Below are 20739 nucleotides of genomic sequence, written 5' to 3' on the forward strand. Positions count from 1 at the left end.
GTGACTAGTTAGTAAGGCATTGCGTGACTTAGGCATTGCTTAAAAATCAGTCACACAATGTCTAAAAATCAGTCATGTAATGCCTAAAATCAATCATATAATGCCTAAAAACTAGTCATACAGTGATTAAATCACGCAATACCTAAAAACTAGTCTCGCAATACTTAAAAACCAGTCTAATCAATTTCAACTTCTCAATTTTGGGATTCTATGAATAAATCAATAAATTCAAGAATCTAAAACACATATTATTTTTTTTTGCTAAGTCATGAAATTGTGCATTTCATAAAAGATAGGTTACAAAACTCCATAACCCTTCAAAGCAAGAGAAAATATATCCCCATCAAGAGGGCTTGCTCACTCCCCTTATACAAAAACAAAATATACCCTCTTTACAAAATATTTTCTGAACAATTTCAACTCAAAATCTCATTAAAAAAATCAAAATCCCTAGCAAATATGCTTAACAATCATCCTAATCACAGACACAACAAAACCGTGAACCACCATAAAACCCATCAAACATGCTTTAGCTATCTTTCTTCTTGAGCAAAATCACTGCCTGTAAAGAGCAAAATCGCTGCCTGCAAAGAGCAAAGTCGTTGTTCATCACCCTTAAGAACCCCAAGATCCACCATACAAAAAAATAAAATAAAATAAGAAAGAGCTTGATGTCATCTCTGTGAATTAGATGGCGAGATATACATATTTGAGTAGAGAGAGAAATCGAGATTTAATTTTAAAATTTTTATCTGGATGGCAGGAGAGAGAAAATTGAAATCATTTCAATTTGTCTGAAATTGTTTAAAAGGTATTATTGTCAAGTCATACCAAAAATTGATCAAAAATAGTTAAAATTATAAAAAATAATATTTTTGAATTGACTTATGAGAAAGTTTATTTCTCACAATTTTCTCAACAAAAAACTACAAGCAACAGTACAGAAGATATCCTGTTGCCGTAAAAAATCATGAGAAGCCTCCAAAAAAAAATTGGTGGATCTTATGATAAAAAAATGTAAAAAAAATGACAAATAAACGAGAATAGAAAGAATTTTGGATACTTTTATTTATGAGCAATAACTGCTTCCATAGACTTTACAGTGAACAAATTTAATTCATTAAAGTTAGACATATTATCATCTGAAGTTATAAATGATGCCATGTCGCATCCGAAAGGGCAGCTTTCCCCCTAGCTACCCCCCTCCTCATGACCCTTAGATAACTTTGAAAACATTTGTTCTTTATTTGTTTGCATTAGTCAATTCTTAACTAAAAACAAAATAGAAACCCAAGTTTTACCAGAAATTTCGATTTCTAAAGAGTCGTTTAGTACCTTTGGGTAGTCTTTTGTCTTTTGCTTCAAATTGAGGTGTCGAATTACTACAATAAGGTAAAGGGCAGTGGCTGTTAATTAATTGATTGATCAAAGCATCCTTCTGTGTGACAAATATTCGGAAACAGAAGCCAATGTGTTGTGAAGCAAATCCAAACCATTAACCATTGGAAAAAGCCGTTGCCTTTTGTTACATATATATGTATACATACATGGTAGATATTCCAATTGCATGCCAGCCTTTATTATTACCTTAGGGTTCAAACCGAAAGTGGATTAATTGTGTCACCCAATAAATTGGTTCTTGATTCAAGTTATAACCATAGTTTTTTTTTTTTTTTTTTTTGCTTTTGAAATATAAGGCGTACACTGTTATGAATCCTTGGTTAAGGACATTTCGTTTACTGAAATGTGATTATATTACTACATGAAACAAGGGGGATAAGTAAGTATATCCCCGTACAAAAATTCAGATTTGCTGCCATTTAAAATTGCTGCAGAGAATCACCAAATGCAAGATTTCACTATACACTAAACAACACATGAACCATTGCGCTGCTCTAAGCAGATCATTCAGACGGAAGCAATCAATGAAAAACAAACAAGCAATGAACCGCAAGTGGATCAGAATTAAAAATCAGCCATGCTGCGTGATTAACCAAAAATAGATCACTAGTTCTGAGGACATCTTCTTTCGCTAGTAGACCTGCCTCCTCGTTAGCAGACTGGGGCATGTGTGCCATTCCCCACTTATTAATTTTGCCAAGAACTGTATAGGTTTGAATGATCAATTTTCTCAATCCCCAAGGTACCTCTTGAGGGTTGGTTATCCATTTAACAACATTATACTTGTCACATTCAAGGAGAAGAGAGTGAGTACACCACTTGGATGCAGCGAACATAATCACTACTTCTTTAACCGCAAGCTGCTTAGTCATTCAAAAATCTGACAGTCCAATTGACTTAGAGAAAATAATGAGGGCGTCCCCACTTTCATTTCTTAAGACTCGAGCAACCATGGATAAGGATATTAAATCTAAAGATTAGACTCTTGAACCTTTTATTCTTGGACAAAGGTCCCATTGATAAGTCACTACATTGAAAAGTTAGCTGTCAAATGAGCACATTTTGAAATGAAATCAATTAGAGGGTGCCTCATATAGTTAGCATAAAAGAAGAGAAATGATAAAAGAGTTTGAAAAATATAGTCAGTTCGATAGTCCTCAAATGTAAAGATTTCAAGTTCAAGTACCACGATATGGAATGATGAGTTTTGTCCGATTTTAATTTATATTGATTTGTTAATTCGTTTATTAATTTATTCTTAAATGTAACAAATATGTTACATTTGAAACATATAAAGAATCTGAGGTAATTAATTAGTAATCCATGGGAAAAAGCCCTTGTCTATTGGAAGATATATTCTGGAAGTTAAAATGGTTCAATTATTGCCATATCCTTCTAATTCATTTGTCATTTTTTGTCACCATTCATACTTAACCAATACAGAAGTGGCTCCTTTCCATTCTTTGTTGGGGGCCTTAAGCTCGTGAAACTCTCTATCTCTCCTTCATTCCGTGTGTCAAACCATATTTAGTGCCAAAGGACATTTCTTGTGTTTGTCAAATGAGTAAAGCTATTGCATATTGCACCACGAAATTTTCTTCTTTCATTTTTCCTTCACCTTTATATGGAAACTAGGAGAGTTAAGTTTGGGAGCAGAACCAACCAGATATCAACTGGTCAAAAGCGAAAAGGCAGGTTTCCCTTAGTAGGTGAAAATAGAACTAATTCAGGCAGTGGTGGGGAAGCCATGTGCATGTATAGCATTCACATGAAGAATTTCAGGCACTTTTCTTGACAAACCCAATTCATGCTAAAAGTTTAGGACTACCATTTTCATGGCCTTGTCAAAAAAAGGCTGGCTTTATGGTAGAGAAAGTACCTATCTCTTGGTGGACAAGTGACTCTCATTAATTTAGGGGGAATTTTTAAAAATAACCCTTAAAGATAATATATTTTCAAAAATAGTCCTCTTTATAATTTTAACTATTTTTAACCAAGTTAGGTTGTTACACGCCATGTTGAAAAAATATTGTTGTTACACGCTATGTATAAAAACATGTTACACGTCATAGTTAAAAAAAGTTGTTACACACCATGTTAAACAAAAAAAAACTGTTGTTACACGTCATATTGAAAAAATATTATTGTTACACGCCATATTCAAAAACATTTTATTACACTTTAATGTCTAAAATATTGTTCTTACTTACGAACTAAAACTTCAAATCCTCTCAACTCTTTTCATTTCTTTTTGTTTTTTTTTTTAACAATTTGGCACCGATTAAAGTGTTTCTAACATATTTTCATAAATCAAAACATAAATTTTCTTATCTAAAACACCTATTTCAACTAAAAATAAAAAAAATTCCTTTAAAAAGTTTATAAATTTCAATTTCTTGAGTTTATTGGTGTCTAGGTTCCGAATTGATTCAATGAAAAGTTATTTCAAACATCTGTAATCATTTCTACCATTTTAATTTTACCCAAAATACCTAAAAATCAAATTTTCCAAATAGCCACCCACCCAAGCACATCAAAACCATTGCTTAGTATCTTGAAAGTGTAAGAAAAAGAAATCTGAAAGTGAGGGAGAGAGAAATCGAAAGCATAGCAGACGAATGTCGAATAGTGAAATCGATAAAATTTGAGAGACTGGGATGGTGATAGAGATAAATTAAAAACACAAATGAGCAGAAATTTTGATGAATGGTTTAATTTATTTGAAATAGTTTTAAGGGTATTTTTGTAAAGTCATTGCTAAATATGACTAAAAATAATTAAATTTATTTTAATAGTTATTTTTAAAATATCTTTATCAAGAAAGACTATTCTTCATAATTTCCTCTTAATTTAGTTCTTAACTCCTTACCTCTTTTTTATTTGTCGGTATTTCAAGCTCCGAAGGGGGTTCTATGCAAGCTGGAACAATGGAGTCACTCTTTCTTATGGAGCGGTTCACTTGACAAACGCAAAATCTCCAAGTGAAATGGAGCTTAGTCTGCAAGCCTAAGAGGTATAGTGGTTTAGGTATCTCAAGCCTTTTCCATAAAAATTTAGCTTTGCTTGCAAAATGGTGGTGGAGGTATGGAATAGATGAAAAAGCTCTATGGAAAAAGCTCATAGTGGATAAATATGGTTTAGGCGAAACTTCTTGGGTTCCTTCATCGTCTCACATTACGAGAACGTCTTCCATTTGGAGGAACATTGTTAAGCTCCCTTCCAACAAGGGAGTTTTCAACCTTATTGGCTTTCATGCTTGTCACTGGATTGTGGGGAATGGTGCTTCCATTCTTTTTTGGCGAGATAAATGGCTAGAGGACATTCCTCTCTCTTCTAAGTACCCTCAACTTTTATCCCTTGCAACAGAGAAAGATTTGAAAGTCCAAAAAGCTTGGGTGACTGGTGAGTGGACCATCACTTTTAAACGCGTTCTTTATCACTGGGAAAAATCTATTTATGATGAGATCTTAAACGCCCTCTCTTCCATCACCTTCATCCCAAGTAGGGAAGATAGATTAGTGTGGAAGCATGACCTTAAAAGATCCTTTTTAGACACCCTAACTGGAAGACAAACCCCATGGCTGCAATCAATTTGGAAGATGCCAATGCCACCCAAAGTCCAATGTTTCTTGTGGATGGCAGCTCTAAATTCCATTCCCACTAAGGTTGTCCTCTCTACCCGTGGGGTTCATTTTAGCCCGGACCAACTTCATTGCTCATGGTGTGGCATTGACGAAGAGAGTTGCTCTCATATACTCCTCACTTACAAATTCAGCTGGCTTGTCTAGGGCCTTGTTCTTAAATGGTGGGGCATTTCTTGGTGTTCACCTTTCTCAGTTTCCTCATTTTTGCAAGTTTAGGTAGGCTGTCCATTTTGGGGTATTTTTCACAAGAGATGGTTGATTGTGTGTGGTGCAACTTTATGATCTCTATGGTTAGCATGTAACGACACGATCTTGAACTCTAAGGTATGAGACAACCTCCAAATCTTATATCTTACAAAATTGCGATCTATGTTTTAGATCCGTGCATGTGAGAGAGATGATGCCGTTGACGATTTGGGTTGGTGGACTGAACCTAGCAATTCTCTGGCGAGGCGCTCACCCCTCCATCATCGAGTCGAAATCTCATGGCAACCACCACCTTCAAGGGAGCTTAAGTTCAATGTCGACGGCTCCGTTAAAGGTAAACAGGGACCAGCTAGTTGTGGGGGTGTTCTTCACAACTCCGATGGGCTCGTTGTTGGTATTTTTTTCAGTCCACTTAGACTATGTGACTCAAACTTTGCTGAATTGATGGCTATTCTAAAAGCTATACATCTCTTTGTTGCCTCCCTTTACGCAAATTGCCCCATAACCATTGAGTCTGACTCAAAAGTAGCTCTTTTGTGGGTGAAATCCCTTGAACAACGCCCTTGGGACAAATGGCATATTTTTAATGAGTTGGACTCTCTATCCTTTCTCTAGGTATTCAAAGAAGGAAATGGCTTTGCTGACTCCTTGGCCAAGTATCGTGCTGACAAACCCTCTTCATTTTCTGCTTGGTGGTGACTTTTGTATCGCATAAGCATGTTTTATTATGCCCTTGTTACCTTCTTGAGTTTTTGCCTGTTACCTAGTGCAATATGTTGGAATAGGTTGTGACTTGAGCTGTTATATGCTTTGTTGCTGGATTTTGAATTTGTTGTTGCTTTGTATCCTTGGGGGCTTGTGTTCTGCTATGTGCCTGTGACTTGTTATATGTCTTTTTGGCTTTTGGCTTCTAATTTGCCTGTGCATCGTCTCCGCTCTGTTCTCTTTGGAGGCTTCTCATGATTTTTTGTGACAACAACATATCTTCTATACTGTTGCCTGTAGTTGCTTGTTCCTAGGACCACTGGACTGACACTCTTGTAACTTCTAGCAAATTAATGAAAATCTTTTGATTGGTTGAGCAAAAAAAAAAAAAAGAGATCTCTCTACTCCCAAATTTGCAAGTGAGGCAATGAGCAAATATCGAGTCATATATATATCCAACAATTTTATTGAAAAGCTCAGAGTCCATCGTAGCATTTCTTTCCAACTCTTTAATGCAGTTTACTTTTTAAAATTTAAAAACAAAAAAGAAGAGAAACTAAAACAAGGGAAATAAAAAACTTGAGGCAACATTAATTCCTCAATCTATAATTTTAGAAAGAATATATACTAAAATAAGATGTAATAATAAAATTTCAAAACAGGTTGAAGGTGGTTTATTAGATCCCGGATGGTAGGGTTTTATTGGGGGTGAATGAATCTGGCGTCAGCCATTTATCATAGCATCAATTTATCTGGTTAAGCAATTAATTGAGCTATGAGCTTAGGCTTAACTGGTCAGGTCCTGCTCCCCACCTTTACAATTGGGGCTTTTGCCCATATTACTAAGCTTCTATTTGTATAATATTAAATACTATTTTCACTTAACATAGACATTAAAAAGTATCGCATCAACTGTTGATTGTTATTATTATTATAAATAGGAAACCGCAATTAGCAAAATCCAAATGGAAAATATACAAGTCAGATGGGTATTAGTATATTCTTTTTAGTAGATGAAATAAGGAATAATTATTCTACAAAATTTTGGAATTAATTCATACTTTTAGGAAACCAAAGCTCAGAGTTAGAGTATTTTAATTAGTTTGCCAGATATATTAATGCTATTTATGAATGAGTGAGAGCATATTGATCCACCCCTATGGCCCCATCAAACTTTATCCCCCGCCTTTGACTTAGATTCTCTCTTCTTAGATATAGCAGATTAGCAGGAAAAGACATTGCCTAGCCCTCTCGAAGTCATCTGTGCATACTCTCCAACCTATAAATTCCCAGTTAGCCCCACTACTAAATGCAATGCAGCAGTAGCTTCCCAGTGACTAGGACAACACATAGAAATGCCTTTGTTTTTTGCTTTATGGGTAACTAGTTATGTGCATTTTGTACCGAAAGAAACGCTTGGCTATATTGATTTTTACAGGGTGACTTTAGCAACTTTTGACAATCAAGTCCAGAGCAAGTTTGGTAGCTTCTATGGAGGTCCTTGCGCTCCCTGATCTCTTCCCACTCTTTGATCTAGGACCACATACATTTCTCGAGAGCATTTTCTTCAATTCCTAATTGATGATATATGTATAAATATATTAACCCGAATTCACGAAATCAAGCAAAAGATTTATAGGAATAATAATGTTAAGAATTCAAGAACATAAAGGAGCTAGGAGTTGACATATTATGAGTAAACTTAGGAATATTAATTCTTAATAATCAGCATGTTCTCCAAGTTAAATATTATTACATTGGAGCTTCGCCCCCCACAATGCCAGCCATCATTGATTAATACAGCAAAATATATGTTGGAATTGGCTTATTGTCTGTTCTTACTCAGTTATATGAGAAAATATATGAATTCTTCTAAGTTAAAAACAATCAAAGCATCCAACCAGGGATGAATCCATTTGGTGCAGAGGCTGCAGCGGCATCCTGATCTGCTGCAGTAGGATTGTAACTGTACCAAGAAAAGTGGTTGAAGGAAAAGAAAAATGAGATTAGTAGGAAACAATAGTCTATCAACTATCGACCCCATCAGCTGCCAGCACGAAACTAAGGAATTGGGTTTAGGACAAGTTACCCTATCTGCATGGAACTGCTGCACTGTAAAGGCTCAAAAAATCCCTCTGGCTGAGGAGGCGGGTGGTGGTTGTATGGATTGCTTTGCTCCCCGGTTTCCCATGATGATCGTAGCGTTGAAGTGCTTTCCTCCAACTGTCAAAGCAGAACAACAAGGATAAGAATCACATTTCCTTTTCTCAGCGACACAAAATTTTCTTCAGAAAAATGCATGCATGTGGGGGTATGAGAAACACCAATACAGCCCATTATAACCCCAGACATTAAATTTCAATGAACACCTCAAAAAAATTTAGATTGAAAGTCAAAGAATTTAACCAAGCAAACCCAAGTTGGAATCTATGTGTATGCTGATTCTAGGCTTACACTAATCAACCATGAATAAATAATTGAAGCTACAGTAAAAGGAAAGCAAGTACATTGCATATAGTCAGAACTACTGATTTAAGGTTTTTCCAGGCCCAATCCAAAATATGTTATGGATGTTCAAAATCTAAGAAATATTGCTGGATCAAACCTTGTATCTAATTTTTGTCACAATCTTTTAATTCAGTAAAACAAACACTCAAAAATTAAGCAGGCTTTCACCTTCCTTCTCAGGTTTCTGTTGGTTTCCAGTAGGATTTCTTCCTGTACAATAAATACAATGATGGTGACATATGGATAATAGAAAGTACAATAATAACTACAGCTAATGACAGTAAAATGAATCCCCAACTGTATTATATACCTTTCTTTGAAGTTCAGCGAGTTGATCAAGCATAGAATGCATCTGCATTCATTGAAAAACAAATTAAGAACACTTCACATTTACATCTCCAACTGTATATTTGTTTTTTGGTAGTTTCTCTGATTTGTTTAGGTGATGTATTCGCTATCAAATGTGTTCTACTAACCGTGTGGTTAGCATGGATTCCTTAAACCTTTGGTTATTTACTGGAAAAACTCCTTTTGGCTTAGCAAAAAAAAAAAGAACACTGTTCTTGAAATACAATAAAATAGTCCATTTCAGCATGGGATAGATTGAATACTCGAAACATATTTTGGTTGTCTTATGAAAATGGACTACTTCATACTTTGATCCCTATGGTTTTTCACATGAACAAATTTACCTTCAGCAATCAGGTACAGGAAAATTGCGGTTCAGCTAATGAATTCATGAAATGACCACAGTTACACCATAGATGTAGAGCTAGAACTTAACATGAACAGCATTTAAAATGCATTATCTAATATCAAATCTTATGAAATAAAATATGTTCTAGGGCTATCCAGAAACACTCTAATAATACCAGAAAAGGCAATTCCTGGATTTTTTCTCATGCAATTTCTATGTGGAAAGATTTTCTTATAAAAATCACAACTGATTGATTAAAGTTAAAGAACAAACACTTATAAGTTAGAACATTTATGCTCAGGCAATTTCTTTTTCTGGGGACAAGACACGTTATTTTTGTATAATTTAAGGTTAAATTATTTGTTTGGGTTGTTGGGTTCTTTATTTGTCTGTACGACCATTGAGCAGCTGCTTGTAAAAAAAAAAAGGCTAGAAATCTGAAGCTGAAGACATGGGTTGGATTTGGTAACACTTCTGTCTTCTGTTTCACTATTTTCATAGCTACAACAAAGATTCTATTTGGTAGAGTGCTATCCTGTTTTTGAAAAACCAAAAGCAAAATTCACAAAACTGCTAGAAATAATAAATTTTTGTTTCCTCGAAGTTTGGAACCATGGAAACATGTTTTCTGTATGCTGGTGCATAAGTGAACAAGCATGAGACAGTGCTCTTACATTTGGTAATAAATGCCAAAAGAAAGTTCTTTGATCATTTAGGAAGTATGAAACCCAAATACCGTTTCTCCTTGAGACCGAATTCATTATGTGACCCCAAGTTCCACTTACCTTTGCCAAAATGTTGCCTGTTGTTATTCCACATTAAAAATGAGATGCAAACTGACAACAATGCCAAATTTATGACACCTTATTTCACGGCTGCCTTATTGACAAGTCTTGTCTCTCATGGTTTAAAAGGAATGGCCATGAATTTCCAATCCCTAGCCTAATGCTCCATTTAGAAACATGATTTGAAATGGTAAATTTGGATCTAGTTCCTTGCACAAATTGTGAGAATTATGGTGGATAATAGATGCAAATTACTCAAAGCCTCAACATGTCTATGGATTTAAGAAGATATTGCTATAGAATAAATTTGGGATTCACTCTCATTGAGATGATTCAAATATTTGATAGAAATCTAACAAATTTAAAGCCAAGCTTTTATGAGTTTAATCATAAAACTTATTGTAAATTTAAAGTTTTAGCTTCTCAGAAAGTTCATTGCCTGAATTTAATTTCGTGACCTAAATCATCTGATTGAAAGCAAAAGGAAGTTGATATCGAATACCTTGGTTGACCTGAGTTGCTTCAATGAGAAGTCCAGCTGATGCTCTAGCTGCTCCAGTTCCGTACTGCCCAAGTCTCCTAAATCTTCCCCAAGAAAATGTCTACAGAGGACAAGTTATATGTTCATAAAACTAAAGTCTACTCTCTCTATATAGGCTCCATGAAATGCAGACAACAGTCCACACTTGAACAAGCAACCTATTTTATGAACAAAATGGTTGAGACATAGTTTAAAACTGTGTGGCTTGGTGGGTTACCTCTGTGAACGTTGAAGGACCTCAACTTTTGCTTTGAGCTTCAAATATTCCTGATAGCTGCTCTGCTTGATATCCATGGCAGCAATTTTAAATTTTGTCAAATTTAATTTGTATAACAATGAACAAATTGTAGACAACCGAAGATAAGAAGAGATCGCCCATGTTGCTAAATGATTGGTGGAAAAATGAAAGGACTACAAAGTGGGAAAACAGTCACATTGGAGAAAAATGTTTTTCTTCTTCTTCTTCTTCTATTTTGCTTTTTCTTTTCTGCAGAATCTGAGCATTCAATGCACTAAAATAGAGTATTTTTCCTATATTCTGCCAATGAATAAACAACGAGTCCAAGAAGCTAAGGCTGAAATAGAAGAGATTAATTCACCTGTGTGTCACTTTCTGTTTGACCAGGTTCCAATGTTCCATAGGTGCACCTATGGTACCTCTCAAGTGTCTTAGCCATGCTGCTTGATCAAAAGGCCAGGATAGAAAGTTAGGATGACAAATCTAAATATTCAAGGCAGCACTTCATTCAAAACAAATTGCTAGGAAACTAAAATTATGAGTCTAATATATGATTTTGATCTCACAAACTCAGCAGCCAGCACTATACAACGGCTACTGGTGAGAAGATGCTAAAGAGGGCAGTTTCTGATAGGAACAGTCAGGCTATTTTTAGCCATGAAGCTGTCTTTTGAGTATGAGTCTTCCCATCCAAAAGTTACCCTACTTAATGAGATGATCACCTTAATATAATGGTATACAAGAATTATAAAGAAACTTTTAAATAGATTTTATGATTTTATCAAGTAGCGTGCCTGTGCCCTGATTACTAATTAATCAAAATTTGAGTGGATATAGTACAGAGGTAAACTACCAGTTAAACAGCCAGAATCCTCTCTTACAGGGAAAAACGAAAGGACAAAGTTGTATGGTAGGTCTAAAGGTGCCTAAAGCAGGCTCTAGCAAACAAAGGACAGATGGTTTATTTCTTATGTCTCCTCGGATTTGCTTCCATGACTGATGGATTGATGCTTTATTTGGATTGCTGCTAATTTGTCCTTATCTGAGGCGTGAAGTCGGTGTTCTTTCCCATGTGCTTGGGTTTTACCCTCTAGGGTAGGCAAAGAAGAGAAAATGAAGAGAAACAAAACAAAATGGGAAGAGAAGGCAATGTTTTCCTTGTTTGAAATTTTTTTCTTTTTTAAATGCCGGAAAGGAGGAATTCATAATATAAAAAATAAAGAATTGCACATTAATTATTAAGTTAAATATTCAAATACTTATCTTTATTGCTTTAAAAACATAATATGTATAGAAAAGAGTCGTCAAACAGTAATATTATTTATTTGAAGAGTGAAAGGAAAAGAAATTAAAAAACATCATATTAGTTTATATTATTATTTGATGCTTATATATTATAATGAAATTTTAAAATCTTTAAGTAGCATTTAATACTATTTATCAAGAGGATGATCTAATTATTATGATGATTATAGATCACCAAGTTGGTTAGCAATTAGTAATTATACATTGAGAATTAGAGATCAACATATTTGATATCATATTCAAATATTTCTTATTTTATATTAAATATCAAATAACAATATTATATAGTCAAAACAATTAATAATATCAATATACTATTAAGATAACAATTTGAAATTTTTTAATATTTTATTTTGTAGATAAGATTTACTATTCAATAAACAAATATAAAAAACGTATTTATCAATAGGTAAACTAATTATTAACATAAAAATTACATTGAAAAACCTTTAAATGAGAAAATAAATTAAATCCATTAGAATGATAATGAATTTGCTAAATATCACAAAAAAAAATATTAAAGAGAAGCATGCATCTGATGTACTTTTGAGTATGGTACAAGAAATATTTTCAAAAGGCAAAGGAATTTACTATATTAAAATGATTATAGTTTTGGGAGGAAAAATTTTTATTAAAATGTTAAAAAATAATATTTCTGTAATTCATTTTATAGCTCACTTAACTTGGTAAAATAAAAAAAAAATCCTCACCCTTTTGACCAGGAGAATTAGATCACACAACAAAATAATGATCTAATTATTTTCAGTGATCTAAGATCACCAACACATAAAATTACTGAATTTTTATCATAACGATAATTTAATCATCATATAGAAATCATCTCGGATTTTTGGATAATCTCCCGTACTAAACATGATTGAGAAATCCATTCCTAAATCCTCCCATTTTTCGAACCGTTCCCTCTTTATTACAATATTTTCCAAAGAAGAGAAAGGATGTCACTCCCCTTCCAATCCTTTTCCTTTCCCTCCCTTTCCTTCAATCCAAAATAAATAAATAAATCAAGTGTGAGCTGTGATGGTTGTTTTTTTGTGATTCCTTTTCTTTTCTTATTAATACAAGTTTCCATGATCCCTTGCCTTTGCATGTGATTTTTTTTTTATTAATCGTTTTAAATTTCAAAGAGGAAAATATTAAAAATAAAAAGCTTCAAGTTAAAATGAGTTTTTCTTTTCATGCTTAATTGTCAATTTATATATTGGTGTTAACAGGGTCCTATACTTTGGTGGATGAGTGTGATTGTAATGATTCTGTTCTGTTTTATGTCTTAGTTGAGGAGTAATTATGTTTGTTGGTCTAAGTCTCGTTACTATGGGGTAATTCTCTTGTCTTTGCAAGCTTTTTGCTTTTAGTACTAAATCTTTTGCTTTTAAAGGCTACCCTTTTCTGGCCAATTTTTGGCTACTTTGTTCTTAATAAAATTGTTCTTTTATATATTATTTTTTCAAAGGCAAGGTAGGTTTTATTGATAAAGAAGAGAGTTGGAAAAATCTCACATAAGGAAACTAATATTAAGTCTAACAAGAGTCCAAGAAAATGGAAGAAAAACTAGAAAACAACCCAACAACACAAAGACTTGTACATGGGGGAAAAAATACAATGTTGATGCTATATATTTATGCAATTAATCAAGACTTGTTAGTGCCTTAGCGTTAATTATATGATAATATCATATAGCTATAATGTGTTATTTGACACATTTATGTACATACTATAGCAGAAGAAAATGTTATGATAAATTAACTTAGTCAAGTTTTTGGAAAAGTGCATGGAAACATCTTAATTCTACTAAATTTTCAAAGAAGATAAGAAAATTCTTCTGTAATTGGGCATTTTTATGTTATGATATCAAAGAAGCCAATAATCATAGTGCAAATCATAGATTTTTTTTTTTGGCTCAGAACAACTCACAATTTGAAGTATGCATACTATTATTCTAGAGCTCGATGACCACCTCAGTCACAAAAGGAGGAAACACTATTGAGCTACAACATCAATGTCAAGACCTCAAGGGTTGAAGCACTTCAGAAACAAAAAAGCTTACTACCAATAATTTGATCAATTATGATGAAAATATATAATCTTTTGAAGTAGGTTCTTATATATATATGTGTGTGTGTGTGTGTGTGCGCGCACGCGCACGTGTATTCTAACAGTATTATAAACTTAAATTGTAACATCAAATTTTATCCTAGCTTGCTTCTAAACTTACATCAAAGAATTGAAATCCCATATTCTACTCTTAGGTGAATGATGTTTGATAGTAAATCAGTTGCCAAAAACTGTCAAAAACATACTTTTGACCGCTTTGATGTTTCAAAAACATGCAAGAGGGCAGGTGGGAGGGAAGAGAAATAAAAAAAGTTGAAAAAAAGAAAAGGAAAAGGGGGAAAAGAACCCAAATAATTAAATTTTATAAATTTATTTTTGTTTGTTCCCCAAGTTGACATGGATTATATGGTTAAAGCAAGGCTTAAATGCTACTTTCAACAAATAAGGATAGAATATCAGCTGTATCTTATCTTTCTCATGAATGGTTGAAAGAAGAACGGGGAAAGAGAGATTATGAGAGGGGGGGCCTAAGAGGCTGCGCTAGCTAGTAAAACGACAAAATTTGCTGTAAGCTTTTAAAAGAATGCTGAACTATGGGGTTTAAATAGATACTAATCATTGCAACCATAAGAGAACAATGTGTTATATGTAGACAATGTATCATATCTACAGTTAAAGATACTGTGCATTACTTCATTGATGTTCACATATATACAGTATATCTTTTGGTTAAAGGTTGGTCCATGCATGTTATAAATCTGCACCAAATTGTAAATCCTGAAAACTAAATGATAAGATAAGGTACCTGAAAGCAGCACTGCTTCAAATTTAGAAAAGGAAAAGAAACCATTTTCATTAGTTCAAATATCTATTAGGCTAAATCCAAGAAGAAAAATTCATGACAGTGCTTTTAGAAATTAGGAATGTACAAATTCACTATGATTGAAGATTTCCATTGTTATAAAACCTGTTGATTCAACTGCAATTTGACCAAATTAATTAGGAATGCATAACTTTAATAGGGTTCAAGAAAATCAACTGAACACTTGAAATCAATACATTTGGGGCAAAGATTAACTGTTTTTTTCTTTCGAAAAGGTGAAACGAATTTTAATTATTTTCTATATGAAAGCAAGTAAAGAAATTGCAACATATTTCAAGTGTTACAAGTATCAAAACATATGGATAATTTAAAAAAATCGAAACAACAGGGGAGTGTATTACATAATTGCTGATGGTAAGGTTTAGAATGAAAGCTTTTTATTCTTTTCCTTTAATTAAGAAAAATATCTCCAAAAGAAAATTTATAGATGTATCTAAAAACAGCAACAGCATGCTAGACCAAGCAGCAGACCAGCATAAAAACCACCATTAATGTTTGATCCTTTATTTCTTTTTGCATCTTGGGCTAAAAACGTTGACAGTGGCAGCTAGATTCCTCAGACGGGAGAAGTTAACCTATCTTATGGCCTCTAAAAGTTGAATTACAGGAAAGATTGACAGCTTCTGACTTGATTTGTCGCAATTATAGTTTGATGATTAAGTATCAGCTTTTAATTTTATTTAATTCATAAGCCATAAGCCCTTCGCTTACACTATATCTTACTAATACATCCAGCCAACAAACATTTCCCATGGACCATAATTATCGTTTTCAAATGATCATTAAACTTTTTACTATAACCCTTTGAGGGTAAAAGAAAAAGTTCAACATTTAAAGCCAGAAAGGCAGACTTTTTCCTATGAAACCTAATCTGAACTCATTAACGAGAAAATAAGTTCAATGATAGGAAAAAAAAATACAAACTACTGCTGATTTAACTCCCAATAATATTTATTTTTGATAATCAAACCAAAGTTTTCAGAAACAGTAATATCTTAATACAGCGGTTCATAAAATTTGCCAAATAAATCACAGATAAGTATGAAACAAATGTTGGAGCAATCAGAAAGAGACATTGAACAGAACCCAACACATCTAACACATTCCAGATAACATATTCTGGTCTAAGAATCAAAAAGCAACTTAGATCCCCCAGATCAAGACAAGAGGCTTCTAAAGTTCCAAGAACAAGAACAGCTACATCAAACATATCCATGAAAAAAGAAAAGATGTAGCACTAAACAGATTCAAACCCATCACTCAAATTCAACCAATCCAGCACAAGAAAAAACAAAATGAAGACAGAAGAAGCAAAGAAAGTAGATCACCCAGATTCAAATCTTTCAAAGCATGAAATAAACATAAAGAGCATTATTATAATTACCTAGAAGTGCTGCAAAACTCATAGAGCTTGCCACGGTTAGAGAAAATGATGAGCGCAACCTCAGCATCACAAAGAATTGAGAGCTCATAAGCCTTCTTTAGCAAACCATTCCTTCTCTTTGCAAATGTCACCTGTCGGTTTATCTTGTTCTCGATCCTCTTCAACTCCACTCTTCCTCTCCCCATTACTACCTTTTTTTAATACTATTAATTATACCAAAAACAGAAAAAAAAAATAATATTATAATCTATATTTATCTCTTTTCTTTTTTGGAAAACTACAAAATCTATGGTGTTTTCAGAAACCCTTTTTTCTTCGTTTCTCTTCTCCCATCCTTGTTCTTTAGGGTAAGAAGCTGTTCCTCTTTTTATGAGTAGGTAATTCTTTAGCTATTAGGTTTTCAGTCCTGCTGAAACAAAGGACAAAGAGAAAAAGAAAGAAAGAGAGAGAGAGTGTGGGAAAACAAAGTGGGGCACTAGCATTTATCTTCTTCCAGGGTTTTGCTAGCTTTGCTTAGATAAAGAATAAAAACTCCATCGTACTATCACCTGCTACAGTTGTTTCTATTTATTTCTTGCTCTGTTTTTCTCCTTGCAAGTTGCAATATATGGTCAAGCTTCTCTTCTTGGCCTCACTTTGTCTTTCCTTTGATATTTATAGAGATTTCCTGGTTATTATTAACATGATAATAAAATTATACTTGATCACAAAAACAACCTTTTTTTTTTTCTACCATTTTCTTTTTCAATTTTAGACTGAGTTGACTCCCTGACGTCAACATCAATCTTAACATTCCTGACTTTAAGTGTTTCTACGTGTCGAAACAACACCGTGGGAGCATTAGCACAGTGGCCCCCGTTTGGACATCGACTGACCATTGTATCCCTTTGAAGATGCTTCAATTACCAGAGCTTGCATTTGTTTGAAAGGGTTAAAGGGTGTAGGGGTTAGAGAGTAAACTCGAGTGGACAACCAGGAATCCGTTCTAAACTGGTCCTTGAGTGTATTAGGACTTGCGGAAGGGATCACCAGATCATGTCAAAAGAGACAAAACCAAAAAAAATAAAAAATAAAAACTGGGAATTGCACAAAAAAGCAAGGTAGCCAATGGTGCTCATTGGCATAATCGTATCTGATCCACATTTTATCTATTCAATTATATCTCATGTTGTTTGTAATTATTTTTATAAAATTCATGTTTCAAGTTTTTTAATATCAAAAAAATAAAATAAAATAATAAAAAATACTAAATGTTAACTAAATTTCAAGACATCTAAAAAGTATATTCTAAAGACAAGATTGTTAAAATTTCAGTTTACAAGTAAATTATGTTTATTGCATGAAATTTAATCCAATATCATATTACCTTATACTTTAAAATATCACATTATTAACTCACCATTTGATAGGTGTATATATATATATATAATTATCCGTATATAAATTCATAGTTCGATTAGCGGTTATATTAATAAAAGTTCAAGAATAAAACTATGATGTTTAAATTTTTCTTTTCTCAATAGCCAACATGATAATAATGAAATTTTAATTAATTCAAACTCGTTGTATCCAATTTCATTCAATTATTGGTTTGTTGATTAATTTATTTAATTTGTATATTGATTTCTTTTTAAATGTGATTAATTAAATCGTAATGTTGTGTATTTAATTTAAGTATAATACCGTTATCATATTATAATTTTTACTTGTAAATATAATTTTATAAAAAAAAATCAGTCAATCCTAAAATGTCAATAATAATAAGAAAAGTTAATGGTCACAACACAAGCTACCCATGGGCAAAACCTAAGAGCTAGTAGCTTGACCAAGCTACATAAAAAACCAAAACACCTAGCTGAAACAAGCTACTAGCTAACAAGAAAAACAGAGCATCAAAGACGACCAAGATAAATACACAAAAAAGAATCCCAAAATTTATAAACATCCCAAAGGAATCAGCACCAGGCTAGGCAATATAGCATTTCTTTTCTCTCTCTCTCTCTCTCTCTCTCTCTATATATATATATATATATAAACAAAAAATGAAATATTTGAACAAAATTTGAGGACGATAGGTGTAATTTATTCCCGCCTTTAAAAGATATAGAATTTTTATTTTACCAAAAAAAAAGAAAAATAATTTTTTTCCTAATTGCTTGAATAATCTCAATCTATGTAGTTTTATGGTAAATTGGTAGGCAATTACTATTTAGCGTGTGATGTAGCATGGATGACTTTTATGACATGGTGAATTTCTTTTTATTTTTTCTATGGTGTAGGAAAAGGAATTTAAGCAACCCCACGTTATGTAAGGCAACTAATGAATAATGAGTGATGGAAGAAAAAAAAAAACCCAAATCCACCAAATTAAATCATTAATTATATACAGTGACGGAACCAGCTGGTGATGACAAACGTAGCAGTCGTCATTCTTCAATTTTTAATTTTTTATTATTATATGTATAAATTGTGAAATATATAAATTCATAATCTTATATGATAACTCTTCAACCACATCTTAGTAAAATTCTGACTCTATCACTTATTCCAATCTTACTTAAAAAATAATGAGATGTGATGCATAGAAATATAAGCAAACTTTCACCCCAGCTATAGCTAGCGGTTATATTTCCATAAGATATCTAAAAATTGTATCGTCATCATTTTGATTATTTAATTTTTTATTTTAAATTATTTTTATTTTTATTTTTTACTTTTTTAATATAAAAATGCATTAAAAATGGATTTTTAAAAAAAAATCAAAATCTAACACTTTTTAAAAAAAATCATGAAAATAAAAAAAAATAAAATAATACCTGATGCAAATTCCAAAGACAATCACCCAAAAAGAAAAAGAAAAGGTTCCTCTTAACAATTACAGTGTCTAACGTTTGTAAAGGTACGTCAAGTTAGGCCATAATCGAAGATGCTTCATGCTCGTTGGCCAACTGCCATACATGCATCCCAGTGCCTCTCTGCCTACAGTTCCAAAATCTTACTAGGATCTTATCCATATGATACGATCGTGATGAATTGCTTTGCAAACCAAAGTCGTCTCTAGATTTCTTTGGCCAAGATGTTTCTCATCCCAATCTTAAGCATATAGTTCTTCTTTTGTTTTTTTTTTTTTTTTTGCATATATTCTCCTTACGATATCCGGATGTGGAGAGTCTGAATTCAATTAAATCGTGTTTGATTGATGATTATATTATTTACTGTAATATATAAAAATATGGAGGACATCGAAAATACTAAAATGACGAATCAGGGCGGTCCCCCAAGATTTGCCAAAACCACCCGGACAGATTTCGCCCATTGAACGCTGCACAAGGACAGGGGGACTTGCATTTTGATAGCAAGATCATGGCATCAGCCTTTTCTTTTGGGTAGCAGAGGTGATAATGGAAGTCACAACCTGTCTCTAGTCAATACCCACGACGCAAAAGAGAAAAAGGAAAGAAAGTTGAACCCAAAATAATAATAATAACAACAATAGTTCAAAATAATGTCATCAGGAAGATTCCCCTATTGACACCTCAACAGGAAAGATGGGGTTATCACAGCTTCAAAGAGATATATACCCAACGTTGAACTGGAAAAACGAAAAGCATGCAGGTCATAATCAAAGGAGACAGCCGTACACGGTCCCAGAAAACGTGTCGAGCTCTGGGAGCTCAGTACTCTCGATCGAACTTCTCATTTTTCCTTCGTGGGTTCTGGGCTCGCTTTACAGGGCAGGAATCGACACAACTGTTTTCACAACTTTCACTCCTGTGAGTACATGCACGTGTCGACTCCTCATGTATGATCCCAGCTTAGGTTCATGACATTCTTTTTCGTTCTTTTCTTTTTTCATTTATTTTTTTAACAATATTGCTAAGTATAGGAAAAAAAATTACATTACCAATCACGATACAATTGTTGGAAATATATGTATATAGAGGTGTGCAAATACAAACCAAACTGAATTAAAATGAGTTCAATTTTTTCGATTCAGTTAATTTGATTTTTCAATAAGTTTGATTATTAGAGTTAATTCGGTTTAGTTTTAGTTAGAAAAATTTCTAATTGAACTTTAATAAGGGTATAATAAGATTTCTGTATGAAAACTAAATCAAAAATTGTTAGTTGTTATTTTTATTCATATTTTTTAATTATTTGTTGTTGTTTGTATGAGTATCCATCTTATTTATTATAATTTTTTATCATCATTTTTAATATTTTATAGTATTGATTTATAAAAAAAATATAGCATAAATAAATATATACAAACAAAAAAAAGAAATTTCACAAGTTCTGTTTTCAGAAATTGAACAAAACTAACCGAAGTAATTCAGTTTTTATTAATTTGATTATTTATTAAATTCG

The 20739-nt window shown here is 32.9% G+C and overlaps 2 protein-coding genes across 2 annotated transcripts; one reads left to right on the forward strand and one right to left on the reverse strand.

The window, feature by feature from the left end:
* The first annotated feature begins 5296 nt into the window (after positions 1-5296).
* Positions 5297-5951, forward strand: LOC148764379 (uncharacterized). The gene is made up of 3 exons (XM_088803593.1): positions 5297-5335; positions 5424-5777; positions 5868-5951. The coding sequence occupies exons 1-3, from the start codon at positions 5297-5299 to the stop codon at positions 5949-5951; spliced, it is 477 nt and encodes a 158-aa protein (XP_088659719.1).
* Positions 5952-7647: 1696 nt separating this feature from the next.
* Positions 7648-16982, reverse strand: LOC18610209 (MADS-box protein CMB1-like). The gene is made up of 8 exons (XM_018114540.2): positions 16372-16982; positions 11088-11166; positions 10706-10767; positions 10450-10549; positions 8776-8817; positions 8634-8675; positions 8047-8180; positions 7648-7923 (listed from the first exon to the last, which is right to left on the reverse strand). The coding sequence occupies exons 1-8, from the start codon at positions 16554-16556 to the stop codon at positions 7845-7847; spliced, it is 723 nt and encodes a 240-aa protein (XP_017970029.1). The 5' UTR covers positions 16557-16982; the 3' UTR covers positions 7648-7844.
* Positions 16983-20739: the final 3757 nt, after the last annotated feature.

This window comes from Theobroma cacao, chromosome 2, assembly GCF_053813885.1.
Source record: "Theobroma cacao isolate CCN51 chromosome 2, ASM5381388v1, whole genome shotgun sequence".
NCBI classification, from domain to species: domain Eukaryota; kingdom Viridiplantae; phylum Streptophyta; class Magnoliopsida; order Malvales; family Malvaceae; genus Theobroma; species Theobroma cacao.